Consider the following 16,508-nt stretch of genomic DNA (forward strand, 5'->3'; position numbering starts at 1 on the left):
TTGTGTGTTGTGTTGCTTGGAAGCAGCATTGGTCTGGCTCTAAACTAGAGTCACTCTTTTGGACTCTTGATTTATTAGAGTCTGTCAGAGAAAAGTGGTAATTGAAGCATTTTAAATACCATTTCCTGTAGGAGTAAATACCTAAAGTACACAGGGAATTCAGAATTAAGTTCCTTTCAAATGAAGAGAAAATAAACAAATGAGTAAGTGTATGTTTTGATCATATGAAGAGATCCTTAATTTAAAGGAAGCTATTGAGCAACAGTGAAGCAATTCACTCAAACGCTCCTCAATAATCTATTATGCCAATTATTCTTAACCATCCCACCTCTTTAGCTGCTCGGGGTTGACTAACAGCATTTTTAACCAGCACATCCAGCGCTTCCCAGTGAACAAACAAAGGTAACTGGACAGTTGGTGAATATGATGAAGCTCAAGGCTACCCTGTAGTTGGGTACACCATACCAAAGTCAGTATGTGGGTTTATTACTTCAAATAAAAATGCAGAGAAGAATTACCTGAAGGAGAGTGTTCCTGACAAGTAAGAGTTACCCTATGAAACTGAAAAGAGAAGCTTTAAACAGGAGGGTTCCCATGTCCCACAGGATTTGTGAGCACTGGATTTGAACCCTGTGTAAGTGATGGGTTCCCAAATGCATGTATTTTCAATAAAAATCAATCAGTGTAGTTTTATGGCAGCCCACATTGCTGATGTGACCTGTACTGGTTGGGAATCACCCTAAATGTTCACAGCAGCCTTACAACTAAAAGCTTGTGCTCGGCTATACCTGTGTAAATCTGGGTTGATGGTAACATCATGGCTGCTGTTACCTCTGTAGCTGGGAAATGTCATTTGAGGATCTTTAGGATCTGTAGGAGGCTGAAGATTGCAAAGGCATTGACAATTTTTTCTTCACACACGTATTCTTCAGTGTATTCTCTTTAATTAGGAAGTAATTGAGCAATTCTTTGTTGAGTTACCATGCTACTTCATTAATCCAAAAGTAGTTCTACAGGAAAACAATATGTCTGTTGGATGTTTTCAGTGTGTCTCAACCTACTAGACATGGTTTGACTGATGATCGGTTTAGTCACGATTCTGACATGCTCCTTTGTTATAGTTCTAATTGCTTTTTAGAATGAATTGTAGTTAATAAGCAAGCTGCTTGCAGTTCATGGAGCTCATAGTAATATCAACACTCGTTGTATAAGGTTGTGCAAATAACTGGAGCTTTGCTTAACTAAAATAATGATTTGAACCATCAGAAAAAATATTTGACATAGCCAAAACATTTACATTTTCAACTAAAATAAGAACAAAAATCTTTAGTTTGACTAACCATTTGACTTGTCATTAGACTTCCAGTGTAAAATATATGTTAGAAAAAGGGAATTGGAAATGCAGAGAGGCGGCGTGGTTGGATGATCCCTCTTTTGTCTACTGGGCCGAGTGGTACGGCACTTACCCTGAATGCAGGAAACCAAGTTTAAATCCCTCTGCTGTCTTAAGATTTGAATAGCTAATACCCAGCTCAAAGGTTAATTACTAACTGCTGGTTATTTGCTATATTTAGTATCTTTCATACTCTTTTTTTACTTGCTGAGCGCTGTATCAGCGTACAAGTTAATTACTGTGTATTTTTTTCATGCTTTTTAAGCACCATCTTTGCTTCATTCTCTGAGATAGGAGCTTTTTGTAAGACACTAATTTTATCATCTGGTTTGCAGAAGTATAACAATATTAAGCAGGTTTTCTCATGCTGTAAGTCAGTGTAGATGCCTTGTGTTTGGTAGAACCAGGCTGAGTAACAGAAGTTGAATATTCTGGCTTGTTATATGTATAGGAGTGAAAGAAGTAAGGTGCTTCACACTTTATGAGCGCAAGAGGCCTGTCTTAGATTTCCCTTTTAAAATGTGAACTTTTGCATTGCTTAGAAAAGGTATTTTTCAGAGTACTTGGCGATCAGAGGGAATACTGTAGTGGAGTTGGATCATTTTTGATTCAGGTTTATGAAAACTGCAGTTTACTTATCTCTTATCATTGCTTCTGTACTCTTGGTTTTTCTCCAGCTCTTGGATAATATATTTTTCTTTAGTGAATAGTGAAAAGTGTCATGAGGAATTTCATTACTGGCTGGAGTGGTTTAAAAAGCTTGCTGCTGCTTTAAGAAGCCAGATTTACATATTTCATGTTTAAAAGATTTACAATATGTCTCTCATGCCTGTATAGAAAGATGGAGCTTTCATTATAGGTCTAATGTCACCTCAATACAAGGATTAATACTCTTTCCTCCGCCTCGGTCTGCGTGGCTGGTTGCAAGTGACTGGTCTGTTCCTGGTTGACTAAGCTGTAGGGGTGTTTTAATATTCAAGGAGATGCATTTTTGAATAATTAAAGCAAGCTTTGACATCACTCTGTGGAGACATCCACAGACAGCAATCCTAGAGGAACATCAAGGACTGGAGCATCTTTCCAGGCTTCTAGTTATTTTCTGTCGTGCACTGGGGAAGGAGGGAGGGGATTGTTGACTTTAACTGCGAAGGTTAAGCGCTTTGTATCAAAAAGCTGAACCGGAGGAAGGCTCGAAGGGCCAAATTCTGCCCTCGATAGCCGTGTTGCAGCTTCAGCATGGTCGCCGTTGCAAGCTGTTCCATGGTGTAATAGACAGGGATATTTCGCCCTTAGGAAGTGTCTCCTCACCAGTGTGTGATGCAGAACACGAGCTGATGGAAGATGCAGCTCAAGTGCTACATGATAATTGGGCACTTGGGGATGTGCCGTGACATGTTGGGCAAATGTTTTCTGCAAGGTCCCGCTGTAGCACAGGTGGGAATTTCTAATGGTCCATTGAACGCTGTGCACATGTTTCCTCTGTGCTGAGACGTGGTTATTTCTCAGCTGGTTTTGCAGAGCGATGGGTGTGGCTGGGGCCAGGATCTGCTTCAGAGCGATGCGAGCTGCATCCCTGGATGCTGGAGGAAGGGGGGGTTAAATGAGGGGGCTGTCAGAACAGAAAGTGATTAACTGCTGGCCAAAACTGGTCCCTCCTGAAGGTGTAAACCCTTCTGGTTTCATGTTAAGAATATTTTCAAGGTCTGTGGAGTTCTTTGAATAACTGGACACAGTTTTTTTTCAAACTTTCCTTGCCTGGGGTTGGTGCAACAGGCTGTCAGCACCAAGAAGGTGCAAGACTGGGTCCTTTCCTGGTTGTGCATGATGGCATTTTCTTCCTTTAGCTTTGCCTTTTGCCAGTCTTCTTTTTTTCTTCAGGTTTGTGATGAGATGAGGGGTGAAAAAAAAGCATTATAGGCTGTTTCTGAGATTTTTAAACTTCTTTGTTTTAAGACTGCATGGGATTACTGGCTGGTAACTTGTATGAAGCTTCTTGGTCATCTAAGATTTGATTTTTGAAAACTTGCTGTTATGTTTGTTTCTTAAGAAATAAAGTCTTCAACCCTACAATAAATGTTTTCTGATATTTAGTATTCTGAGGACACCAAAGTAGTAATTTTTGTTAAATATGTAGATGGATATGGATATGTATGCATGTGTGGGCAGTATACTCCCATGCATATTTACACACACACAAACTATGGATTTAAATATAACTTGAGTTAAGTAAGTAATTTTAAAAATTACTATGGAAAGAAAATACGCATCTTAAATATGTTTACATTGATGTTCTAGTTCTCCTAGTTAAGAGGAAGTTGTGTTTTTCTGCAAATACTTGCTTTCAGAGCTTTTGTTGTCCAGAACTCAATTTCCGCCCCCCGCCCCAGAGGATGTTAAGTCCTTTCTTTCACCAAGCCAGTGAAAAGTTCCATTAATGTAAGCAGGATCAGAGCTCACTGGGTATGCTTATTGCTGAATTAATAAATATCTGGGAAAATAAATAGTTATGATGCAAGTGGTGAAATTGCCTTATACACCAGAAGATGAGATTTAGCGCAAATAAAGTGTATGTTTGCCCCACATCCCAGTACCATTCAAACTCACTGTTTTGACTGTGTGATTTCATATCTGTGCTCACTGCAAGATGGAAAGGGTTTTCATTTCAATAGTGAAGTCAATAATTATGGAGGTTATCATTTTCATGCTCAGAAATTCATGTCATTTTCATAAATCATTCATTTCATTTCATAAATCATGCTTTACAGCTGCAGAATGGAAACTTATTGCTGGACATTGATGAAAATCTTGTTTCAGTCACTCAGGTAAGGTTGTGACACTAAAAATGTTTTAAGGAAATATAGATGAAATAATCTATAGGAATAGTGCAATTTGAAAATGTTCGGCTTGGGATTAACTTCACTGGAACGTAGCTAATATCAGATGTGAATAATTCAAAAAAGCGTAATGGGTGAAATCAGTTCTGTAGTGACAGTGAAATCACAAAAATAAAAGATAACTATTTGGTGTCCAGAATCTCATATGCTGCAAGTGGATAAAACTACATCTATGTCAGAGAAGCTGCATTCATTTATTCAGGCTGAGAGCTGGGTTATAGAAATAAGGTAGATACAGAATCCAGAGCTGAACCATTTGGGACTTTAAAATCCCACCTCCAAGTGTTGCTGTTTAAGACTGTCTCTAGTAAGTAAATGATGAAGTTGTGTTCCTACTAAATTTCTATTTACATCCTCTGACATAGTTCTATAGCTCTTGTTGTGTATAAGGTTGCTATTCTGTGAGAAATAATTCCCCTGTAAATATATTCCTTTTCCTTGGGGAATATTGTGAATGAGGGTTTATTACAACAAACAGTGAAGTCGGCTTTCCTATCACTCTCTCCAGCTGCCTGTTTAGAAATCCATCCGCAGACTTTCTCTTAAGAGCTTTAACAGAATTATATCTGTGAAGAGTTTCCAAGGATCCATCACCTTGAAGCACTCTGAAAAGTATTATTATTCCCTTTTCACAGGGGTGTTGAGGCATAGAGATCTGAGTTGCCACCTTTCAAATACATACCATATAATCCTGATTTGAAAAGTATACTATCAATTTTCAGTATTGATATGAAACTTATAATATTTTTTCCACAAAAAATGTGTAACTTTGCAGACACTTCCTCTTAGTCTGTGTAACCACATGTGCCCTGCCTTTTCACATCCCCTCTGGCTTGCTCTCCTGCTTCCTCACCTGGGGTGGAAGCACTGGGGGAGCCTTTGCTCATGGCCTCCTCAAAAGGACACATGCTGTTTCTTAGCAAGCCAGAGAGGAGAAAACAGTGAAAAACTCATCAGTCATGCAGGAAAAGGGCAGATTTAGGGGTGGTGCTGAACAAGCAATTTGGAGAGATGAGAAGAAATCGGCTCTTTCTGTAATTTGGTGTCACCTGGCATCTCTTGAGTCAGTAGTGCCTGCAGGAGGCCTGAAGTGATTTCCAAACAAGTGCTGCTGTTGTCATTATTCCAACTTTTCTGGGCATTTTAATGATACTTGCCTAGTGTGTTTGTACACACTGCAGAAGTGACTTAGAGGCTTTTTTTGTTTTTGTTTTTTGCAGAAGCTACTTCTAGCAGTATTTTAGTAATGTACACTAGAATCGGTGTACCCTGAAGCAAACGTGGATTTTTCTTCTTTCTTCCATCTTCCATTTCCATGCAGATACTTAGAGGGATATATAAGCCCATAAGAAGAAAATATATTGTCATAGCACTAAAGCAGTGTGATCTGTTTAATATAAGGCATGATGTGAGGAAATGTGAAATAATTCATCCCTAGGTGCATCATTAGACATAAAGCTGAGAATCATCCAGGCTGCTAGACAAACTCCAGGTCTAAGTGATTGTAGCATTGCTTTTGTATATGGGAATAGAGATTGGACTGCAAAAATGTATAAACCTTTGATTTTCTTATATTTTGAATTATAGTCTTATATCTTAAAGGATCATTTATAATAGAAGGTTGAGGGTGGGAAGAAATCTTAGGGCGATCTTGCTCCTTTGGTAGGTTGTAAATACTGACGAGCCAGTGTGGTTAATGTTCAAAGCGCTGAGTATTGGCTACATTTGCAGGTCAAGACTCAACTGAATTTCAAGCCTATTTATGTGATAGGAGGCTGCAATGTTTGTGTGCCTAAGATGGGGAGGAGATTCAATGAACTGAATTAAGATTTGCATTAAATCTCATTCATAATGAGAATTATGGCTTCCCACGTGTGTGGGTGTGATTGAGTATGATACAGGGAAGAAGAGAAGTCACTAAGCAGAAGAAAGGTAGTGGAGGAGTAGTTCTTGAGTTCCCATCACAGCTTTCCAGAATAGCCACCCTGATAAGGATGATAGATGAGTTTTAGGTTTCCTGCAGAGCTATAAGAGGTCTGTGCTTTACCATCCCTGGACACCAGATGAACTGATTTGCAGGTGCAGATGGGTGGTAGAGAGTCATTTTACTCCAGAATATGTGAAGGAGCTTTGATTATGCAGCCACTCAAGGTGCTCCTTATTATGAAAGTGCTTTTTCTCTTCTGGTCCAGTTAAGTGAGACCTGTATGGGTGACCTATTTTGAGATCAAACTGAAGGACACCCTGAGAAAACACTTCTGGCATGACTTAAATCTAGAGCTACAAACTTACAATAACCCAGTTGTGCATCCTCCTTCAAGTCCACTTATCCAGGTCACACCTATCCCATGGGCAAGGGGAAATCAGACAGCGCTTTAAAAGCCCTTCCCTTCTGTATCCTTATGTCACTTCCACAGTCTGCTGCCATATTTTAAGACCTTGAAGTGGGGGTTTAGAAAAGGAGCCAGGGAAAAGGGCTAGACATGAATCATGCTTGGTGCTCACTGATGTTAAGGGCAGAGCAGTAATGCATCCCGTCCCATTATGGATAGTTTTTTCACACTTTATTCATTTTTTTATGGTGGCAAATTCCCTACGGAATCATTTTATAGGATCAGCTGTTGGCTATTTGGGTCCATCAGCAATATCAAACCCCACAGCTTGAACCCACGTGCTTCCTCCATATGGGACTTGACATTTGAAGCCTGCATGGCTTTTGGGGGATTTATATTGCTAGCTGTTACTAGTTAACTTTACAAGTTGTAACTAGTTAACTCACAGTTTCTTCTCCTCAAAAGATAAATGGAATTTTTTTTTTTTCTCATTACAGGCTGTTACCCAACTAGAGCTTTTTGGGGACATGTCCACTCCTCCTGATGTAACCTCTCCCCCAGTGAGTATCCAGGGAAACTGAACTGTGCATTTTTCTACAAGCTATTTTCAGCACGTTTATTGAGCACATTTACAATTCAGGTCATCAGCCATTCCAGTAGGGATGATTTCAAAGTAGTTTTTATGTTGTGAGAAAATAAAAGTGAAGCAGATTGAATGTGGAGTCACTGCTTCATGATGATGTGCAAAAATATCTTCAATTTTTATTTTTCTGATATAGGGCTAGGTGTCACATAAGATATAACCTAAGCTGCAGATCTCCTTCCCTGGTGTTTATCGGAGGTGCATGCTTCACTGCACTCTGTCTCTCCACTGCACTGCAGGAAGATCCAGTTACAGCTTTATAGAATAATTTCTCTTTGGTTCCACCAAGCACGTATCCCAGAACTGCCGTTAAAGGAAGGAAGACAAAACAGTAAAGAGAGAGAGGGCTGAATGTGTTTTGAGGGCAAAGAAAATTTTCTCAACGTGCTTTTCTGCAACATAAAATGATAAAGCAATCATTTTCCTCTAAAATTTTTGAACCTTGCATTAAGCTGTAGGGGAGTATCAACATACTGAGAAAAATGAGGCACTGTGAAGTCATCAGCCTCAGATCTCCAAGGTATTCTGGAACATGTCTGGGACTAGATGTTCAAAGTCCTGTCTCCTCATCCTCAGCTTGTTCAATTAGATTTGATTTCTCCTTTAATATAGTCCGATGGTTCTGGTCCTGTTGGTTAATTGGAAGCAGTATGTATTTACTTGTCCATAAATCCTGCAGATATTTCATTTGCCTTTACTGTTTTTTACGTTACTGCCTTGGTCTTCTGCCTCTACTGGTTGTCACCTAGAATCACAAGTCTGTATGTTCTGCAGAAAGAAACATGGTGGACAGGAAGCTCAATATGAGTGAACAGTGTGCTGCTGGGGCCAAGAAGGACAATAGGGTGCTGGGTTGCATCAAAAAGGGCATCACCAGCAGAGATAAAGAAGTCATTATCCCACTCTACTCAGCGCTTGTCAGGCCACACCTGGAATACTGTGTACAGTTCTGGTCCCCGCTATCCAAAAAAGATGTGGACAGGCTGGAGGGGGTCCAGAGAAGGGCCACCAAGATGATCAAAGGTCTGGGAAGCCTGCCATATGAGCATAGGCTGAGAGAACTGCGTTTGTTCAGCCTTGAGAAAAGGAGGCTTAGAGGTGATCTCATCACCATGTACCAGTACTTAAAGGGTAGTTACAAAGAAGATGGAGACTCCCTTTTTACAAGATGTCACATGGTGAGGACAAGGGGTAAAGGGTACAAGTTACTCTTAGGGAGATTCCGATTGGACATGAGACAGAAATTTTTCACAATGAGAACAGTCAACCATTGGAATAATCTCCCCAGGGAAGTGGTTGACTCTGCTACACTGGACACTTGTAAGACTCAGCTGGACAGGGTGCTGGACTGTCTTGTCTAGCCTGTGCTCTTGCCTAGAAAGGTTGGACCAGATGATCCTTAAGGTCCCTTTCAATCTGGTATTATATGATTCTATGAAATGATGTCAGTATTTTGCATGTGATGTATTCTGGGCAAATTTTATTTTTATTTTTTCCTCTGGTACGAAGTCTCTCATTTTCTTTCTTTTTCTCCTGTCTCCAGCAAATTCCAATACTGTTATTTCTATTGCTTCTTTCCTTCTACATCTTCCCATTCTTTTTTCTTTCTCTTGCTTCCCTCCAAACCTGTATTTTTTGAGTTACGGATGATGCAACAGCAAGGTATGTGCTGCAGAAGCTGCAGCTGATATGTCATCATTGTATTTTATTCCTGTTTTCCTGCAGACTCCTGCTACTCCAGGTGATGCCTTTATCCCATCTTCATCCCAGTCACTTCCTGCTAGTACAGACATGTTTGGTTCTGTACCTTTCAGCACTGCTGCCGTACCCTCAGGTAAGAAATCTAGGGAAATACAAGCTTGATTCAAATTTGGTCATCAGTTCTCAGATCTGGTTTGTGTTTCAGTACTCAGGGCATTAATTTAGTACAGTGGAAGTGGGGAAGGATTTTGAGGACAGTGCTGCAGGGCAAGGCAAAACAAATCTTTAACAAGCAGGGAGTACATTATTTTGAATTTACCCACATTTTTTAAAATAAAAGCCAAAAAAGTCAGTGGGAGTTCAACCATAGTTCAGCCATCTGGATAACATACCTTCTAGGTACAGTAGCAAGAGAGAAAAAAGCATTTAGTTTAGCTTTGCTTTCTTTGTGGTAGCAATGATATCCTGTGCTGTCTCCAGTAAACAGAGAATGAGACACGGAGAATTTGATTGTATGTCAAAGGTATTCCACTTAGTCAAATCCTGATATTTCCTTCAGACTTTTCTGTGTTCCTCAAAGTGTTCAAAATTCAAAAGCTGTGTAGCATTCTGCAGACACGCAAGGCACATGGTTTTGACTGCTGATCTTTCCCTGGGATACTCGGAGCACTGCAAGAGCAGGCTCTCAGCTCCACTTACAGGAAAAAAAAAGGAGGAGGAGTGCCTCGAATCATTCAACAGTGACTTTCTAATTGGTTAACTCCTTCTCCGATGGGCTGTGTTGCAGCATCAGATCAGCCACTGCATCTCAGAAAGGTTACACTGATGGTGAAGTGTTTGGGGATAACATCAGATGAAAACCGTCAGTGCTTGGATGAGGTTACAGTGGGGGCAAGATAAAAGGACATCTGGAGAATCCATCATAGCCATCTATTGAAACAGATATATATCTGAGTTACTGTTCTTTCATCACTCATTAATTTAGTCTTTCAAAGTTCTGTTACTATTTTATTTTTATTTTGGGCTTTTCACTTTACGATTTTGCAACCACCCTTATATTTAGCATTACAAAACAGCCTAGAATAAAGCAAAGAGGAAAAACTGCAGGAGGACTCAGAAAAACATTCAGGTTAGAAACAGGAGTTTTAAAGCTATGACTGTATTAAAAGTAAAAGAGAGGTTGCATATTGTAAAGTATTAGCAGTAAATTATTAATTTAAATGTGAAACAGCATATCTGTAAAGCATAGTACTTCTATCAGTGGAGCATAATTGTATTATGTGGTTTAATTTATAACATTTTTTACAGTAGTTTTAGTTTCAGGTTTTTTTCATTGTAAATGGCAAAGCACCTGATCATGTAATTCCTACAGAGTCAAACTCTTGGTACCTTGAAAAGAGGGTTCAGGTCTGACAGGAAGCAATTATAATTTTAGTTTTGATCTTTAATTTCCTCCCCAACTAGAGAGGTTTTATGCTAGCGTAATACCTGAAGCAGTTTGTTGTTATTAGGTATGTAGTACAGGAGAAGCTCAGGACCTCTTTGATGTTCTCAAGTAAAGGGAGAATAACCAAATGTGGGTTTTTTTTAATCTGAATTCATCTGGGCTCTGTCTTTTTATTGTGCAATTTGAGACACTTGCTCTGTTCTTCTCAGTCCCAGTAGTTCGAACTGTGACTGTTTCAGAAGAGATGGCACAGAGTCTTTCTCTTGCAAGAAGGTAACACTGTCATTAGAGGGCCCTTGAGCTGTTATCTAACATAGATGAAGGTGCTTCCCTGTAACTTAGAACCAGTTTTGTTGCTATGCCATTGGCAGGATTTGGCTGGTGTTCGAGTCACTCTCCCCACAAAGAATAAAAGCAAAAAGGATGAGGAACTGCAGCAAAGCTACGCAGAAGGGAGGGAGTCCTGGGCGTCTTCTTCCTTCCTTCTGCTTCCTCTGGCAGCTCATTTTTTAGCAGTGTATGGGCTGCTCTGAAAAGATTAACTCCATCCCAGCCTGACCCAGTGCATCATGTTCAGTCCCAAAGATCCCTGCCTCAAGAGGAATGGGACAGGCAGAGGTGAAAGGTAGAGGATGGGGGGAGTGAGGGTAGCAAGAAGCCTGCAGAGCTCAGTGCTGAGAAGCAGGGTTGTGCTGCAAGGGGGTGAGTTCAGGGAATGCTTTGGGAGCTTCTGTGCTTCTGGTAAGTGGTTTGACCAAACTGATCCCAGCTGTGCTTTGGCAGAGCCTTGGGGAAGGGAGCTGCCAGATGGCCAGCTGCCGATGAGGTCCATGCACACAGGTCTTCACAGACCCAAGGAGGGGTACTCACTGGGGAAAAGAAGAACTTCTTTGTTCGGATGAGGGGAAGGATTGTTGCCAGTATCCACCAATTTGTGGTTTTGTATACAAGTATTTGTTCAGTCATGTGAATTCAGTATGTCTTTCCGTTTTCTTTTTTAATGTGGTGAAGCTCTGGTAACACTAATGTATCCTGCATGTTTCTGATTTATTGTGTAGCTTTTTCTGCATGCGCTTGACAGTGGTGTTAAAATCTTTCATTCCCCCCCCCACCCCCGCTTTCTTTATTCTTTGAAGGTTATGTTGCCATGGGAGCTGTTCTGCCCTCATTCTGGGGACAGCAACCACTTGTTCAACAGCAGTTGGCCATGGGTGCTCAGCCTCCAGTTGCTCAGGTGATGCAGGGAGGACAGCCGATAGCGTGGGGCCAACCCGGTATTTTTCCTCCTACTCAGCAACCGTGGCCATCTGTAGCTGGTCAGTTCCAACCAACTGCCTTCATGCCAACACAAACTGTTTTGCCTTTACAAGCAGCCATGTTTCAAGGTACCATTGCTCCTATAGCTACTGTTCCACCTACAAGTGATTCCAACAGATCGAGTCCACAGACAGACAGGCCCAGACAGAAAACAGGAAAAGAAATGTTTAAAGATTTCCAGATGGCTCAGCCTCCACCAGTGCCATCAAGAAAACCAGATCAGCCTTCCCTCAGTTGTACCTCAGAGGCCTTCTCAAGTTACTTTAACAAAGTTGGGATGGCACAGGAAGCAGATGATTGTGATGACTTTGACATCTCTCAGTTAAATTTGACTCCTGTGACTTCCACGACACCATCTACAAATTCACGTAAGTATTTATATGCTTTCAGCCATACCTTTCTTCAGACATGACTGCTCCTCAAAGCATTTAATTTTTTTTTTCATACAGTAAATTGCAATACCAATATGGACTGAGAACCTTCATGCGTGGTCTAGCTTATTAAATATGTTGCAGCCATAAAGAAAAGTACCAGAGAGGAGTTTCAGACAGCATTGAAATCAACAGCCCTGATTGCTGCAGTCTGAAATTTAATTTCTAAGCTAGGGACATGCAAGCTGCTTAGAAAATGCTCATGACATTCGACCTTACAAATGGTTTCACTTACGTCCCATTCAAGCCATACTTTGCAGAAATTAGGGGTGTATTTTAATAGCTTGATGTATTGGACATGTGAGGAAATTCATTGAAGAGCTGTAAAATAAGCTTATTATGTTTGTAGCATGGAGATGAGGAATTTTGCAGGTTGGTGAAAAGAGGAATTCATGAGACACAGATTTACCAGGGGCCAGCCGGAGACCTTCTGTTTCGCTTACCTGCCATAGGGCAGGCGACTCATGCATTCTTTATGTAATGTAGTGGCATCTCCCTGGTTCCTAAAGACATATGCCAGATGCAGCCAAACTTAATTTGGAAACGGCTGAATGAAATCAAATATATGGAATTGATAATGACTTCTGTGTTCAAACTTACCTCGTATAGCTCCTCGTCAGAAAATAATTTTCGGGGTAATAAAAGTTGAGGGCTCTAAAACATGAGCAAATTCTGTGCTGCTGTGTCTTTCTGAACAAATTAATGGATATATATTCTGTTGCTGTTACCTTAATCTTTGTTTAGCTCCAACCCCTGCACCCAGACAGAGTTCTCCATCAAAATCATCAGCATCTCATACCAGTGATCCTGCTGCAGATGACCTCTTTGAAGAGGGGTTTGAAAGCCCAAGCAAAAGTGAGGAGCAAGAGGCTGTAAGTAGCAACAAGGTTTCTAATACTGATTAGCTCTTTTCAGCTAGAAAAAGACAGAAGTTACTTAAATGTTGTTTGGTAGTGTCAGAAATAACTATTCTAATAGGGCTGGGTGGTATTTAAGGGGGAGCTACAGACAGCATTCACTTCCCGGTTCAGTTTTGATAGCTAAAAGCATGATATTTGTGTTGATATGCACTAATATTGCATACAACGAACCAAACTCGGAGTTCATATGTAAGGTTATGTGTTAGTTGTATCCAATGTCCTTTTTAGCATATCAGCATTCACTTGTTGATGGTGTGAAGTCTGAGGTAAAACAACATACATGCTGAGGCCACAGAAAGAGATGGGAGAGTTTGTGTGTTAAAAGATGATGGTTGATGTTGTCTTGCACGTTCTTGCATCCCAGTTGCTTGCCTAGTTACATTCCTCAATATTCTGGCCCTCAGTATGTGATATCTTTGCCTTAGACTCAGTAGACCAAAGCAAGAAATGTTATCCAAGCAATGACTTTAAATCACAAGGTATCTTAGGCAGATAAGAGCCTAAGTGAGCCAAAGGCAGGAGGGAGTCTGTACAAAAAAAGGACCCAAAGGTACAAAGTCACGCAAGCTTGGACTCTTTCTGATTCACGTGGATTCACTGGCTTTCAGGGCCTTTTGCAGTTCTGGTTTGTCTGATCCAGTACCTTCTGAAGTCTGTGGCAGCTCCTGCATGGGCTCCAGCAGGTACTGGTGTGGTCCTTTCCTGCGTGCATCAGCTACAGGAAACCATTGTGGCTTTTGAGAACATATCAGTGGTGAGGTCTCACTTTCTGGTTTTCATGAGATAGGATGTACTTGTTATGCCCACAGCATGAAAATAACCTCGTGTTGACTTTTCACTTTTTTATTGTTGAGAAAAAAAGGTGTTATGTTCTTGTATTCTAGCCTGATGGGTCTCAGGCCTCATCCAACAGTGATCCATTTGGTGAGCCAACTGGTGATACTATAAGTCCACAGGTCGGTAGCTAGATAGCGCAGGTTGGGGTAGGTATCTGTCCTTTTTTTCTCTACATCTTGAGGTGCTCACTTATTCTTCCACCAGTGCCTACCATTGCTTTCATGGATGCATGGTTTGTTTTTCCTTTTCATCTCTTCTGTTTTTTCTCTTCATTATCCACAGTGTATTCTTCATGCTCGGTGGTTTGCATGGCTTTTGCCATTCACTAAGTGTTGCAACTTATGCAAATATGCGTGTTTCAGCTGCCTGCATGCTTTAAAGAAATGTAGACTTATTTTTGTGTTCAGATTCTAAGGGGAAATAGGGAAACTGAGCCATTACTAACAATGTATTAGGCAGAACATTTTTTTGTTATCAAATCCACTCTGGCCTTCAGTCAGAATGTAACATATTAAATGGAATAAGACATCTTACCCATAGACATAACAAACATTAAATAAAATTATGTAATGATACACGAACACCTCTACCCTAAATCAATGTGATAATCAGTAGAAGCAGCACATTTATTATCTGCATGTAAAACATATTGAAATGGGTTTGTGTATTTTTATCTCCAACTGCAAATTAAAAACATCGAAAATCATGATCATTCATATTACCATTGGAATACTGATGTTTTAAAAATTATTCATCAAATGTAAGTCATTTAAATCCAGACGGAGGGGAAAGATGATCTTTTCATCCTTTGTGTTACAGAACACGTTAGAAAATATGACTGCCAGTGAATGTTCTGTGGTTTGTTTCAATACAGTATATGTTTTACCAAAAAGACAGTAAAGCTACAAAATTTTATGAGTGCTGAGCATTGTTATTCCATCCAAATACTCTCTAGTGTTGCTATTTGAAGGATATGTTTCATTATCTTCTCCCTGTCTGCCATTGATGTTTTGTATTACCCAAATAAGTGATCTGATAACTGCTTCTGTGCTTCAGCACAGAGCTCCTGGAGCAAATCCATAACAACGGTAACACCCTTTTTATTTTGCACTGTGTTTACCAGTGACTTATCCACCCTGAGCCGAAGTAATTTGGTTTCAACTCAAAATTAATAGTTTCATTAGGAGTCAGTTTACTTTGTACGTTAAATATAGTTTAAAAAAATCAGAGTAACTTAGCTTTGATCTACTTGGGAGTAATAAGATTATCTCTTAATAATATGTGGTGCTGTGAGAAGGCATCTTCCCCTTCTTTAGCTTCACCAGTGTAATGCTCAGTTCTTGGGGGCTAAAGCAAAAGTAGCATTAAGCTTTGTGTCTCATTGAGTCTAAAAATGACAGTGCAAGGATAGTGTCAAGCTGGGATGAGCTGCTCTAGCAAGAGCATCCGTTGGTTATTGTACTCCAGCGAGGACTGCTTCTGCAGATGGATGGTGCCACATAGAAATTTGGCTTTGCCTTTGCCTGACCTCGGCCAGCACTGACATAGCTGGCTATCTCAGCTTCAGACCATTTCAAGAGTTCTTTCCTAGATCAAGAAAGAGAATTTGACCTTTATTTGAGTCCCACACTCTGCAAACCCATATACATTTGTTTATTGCAGTTTATCCTAGTCAGGGTAATTCTGAAATTCATCACGGGGAGAATAATGATAAAATCTCTTTCTAATTTTCTGACTGTCACAAAGATGGTTAACATCATTTGTAAACTAGCATTACATGCGTTTACCTACCAGGAGTTCTGGAGATAACTTGAAACAGTAGTTTAAGTCTGTTAATGCATATTACCATGTAAGGCAGTCAAGTGGGGGACTCCTTTTGTTCTGCTTTTATATAACGCTTAGTAAAATACATTCTTTTACCTGTCAAGGGTTTCTGGGAGCTACAAGAACAGTATATTACCAGTGATTCCATATGTTTTTTCTATATTTTTTGTTAATCCGTGTAGAGTCTTGCATAAAATATGTATAATTCTCAGAAATAGATTCTGGGAAATGTTAAATAATGTTACTGATTATCGTATTATAGTAATTCCTAAAAGCTGTAGGCAGGAACAGGAAGCTGAACAAAAAGAAAGCCTCTATCCAGTGAAATTACACTAATATCATTGTGCCTCTGTGCAGTGCCATTCAGTAGCAGTCCATAGGAAATCCACTTGCTAAAACCAGCCTATCTAATTCTGAAGCCTGGTATCGTCAGAGCAATGGAAAGTCTAATCTCCATGGAAAATTATCAATTCAGGACTTACTACCATGTTGTGTATTGAGCTCCGCATTTGGAGAGAAATTTAATGGGGAGAAACATGTAGTACAAAAGAATCACGGTCTGTATTAAAAGCCACTTTTGTGTGTTCGATGGGAGATTACTTCGCTCTTTAGAACATGGTTCTTCACACCAAGAACAGCACAGTATACAACTCTCATGAATGGACCTCTGAGGAGCATGACATAGTATTGTGTTCAGAAATTTCAAATGTATCTGTTCCCAGCATGTCTATGGAATCAGCTGTGCCCCTATAATATCTTTACTTACCT

General features: G+C 40.1%; 1 protein-coding gene across 7 annotated transcripts in view; it reads left to right on the top strand.

Annotated features, from left to right (window-relative positions):
- DAB1 (DAB adaptor protein 1) overlaps window positions 1-16,508 on the top strand; it is a 171,485-nt gene that overhangs the window by 144,979 nt on the left and 9,998 nt on the right. For 2 of the 7 annotated variants that reach the window (XM_087732148.1, XM_087732154.1), the window contains 6 exons: window positions 4,159-4,215; window positions 7,118-7,180; window positions 8,989-9,097; window positions 11,548-12,096; window positions 12,904-13,031; window positions 13,964-14,062. In XM_087732148.1, coding sequence (XP_087588274.1) covers window positions 4,159-4,215; window positions 7,118-7,180; window positions 8,989-9,097; window positions 11,548-12,096; window positions 12,904-13,031; window positions 13,964-14,047 — 990 coding nt within the window. In that variant the 3' untranslated portion in view covers window positions 14,048-14,062. The remainder of the gene's footprint in view (window positions 1-4,158; window positions 4,216-7,117; window positions 7,181-8,988; window positions 9,098-11,547; window positions 12,097-12,903; window positions 13,032-13,963; window positions 14,063-16,508) is intronic. The other 5 variants (XM_087732147.1, XM_087732149.1, XM_087732150.1 and 2 more) reach the window with 4 other exon arrangements.

This window comes from Nipponia nippon, unplaced genomic scaffold (genome assembly GCF_047370975.1).
Source record: "Nipponia nippon isolate SJK-2023a ecotype South Korea unplaced genomic scaffold, ASM4737097v1 scaffold_5, whole genome shotgun sequence".
In the NCBI taxonomy this organism is placed as follows: Eukaryota; Metazoa; Chordata; class Aves; order Pelecaniformes; family Threskiornithidae; genus Nipponia; species Nipponia nippon.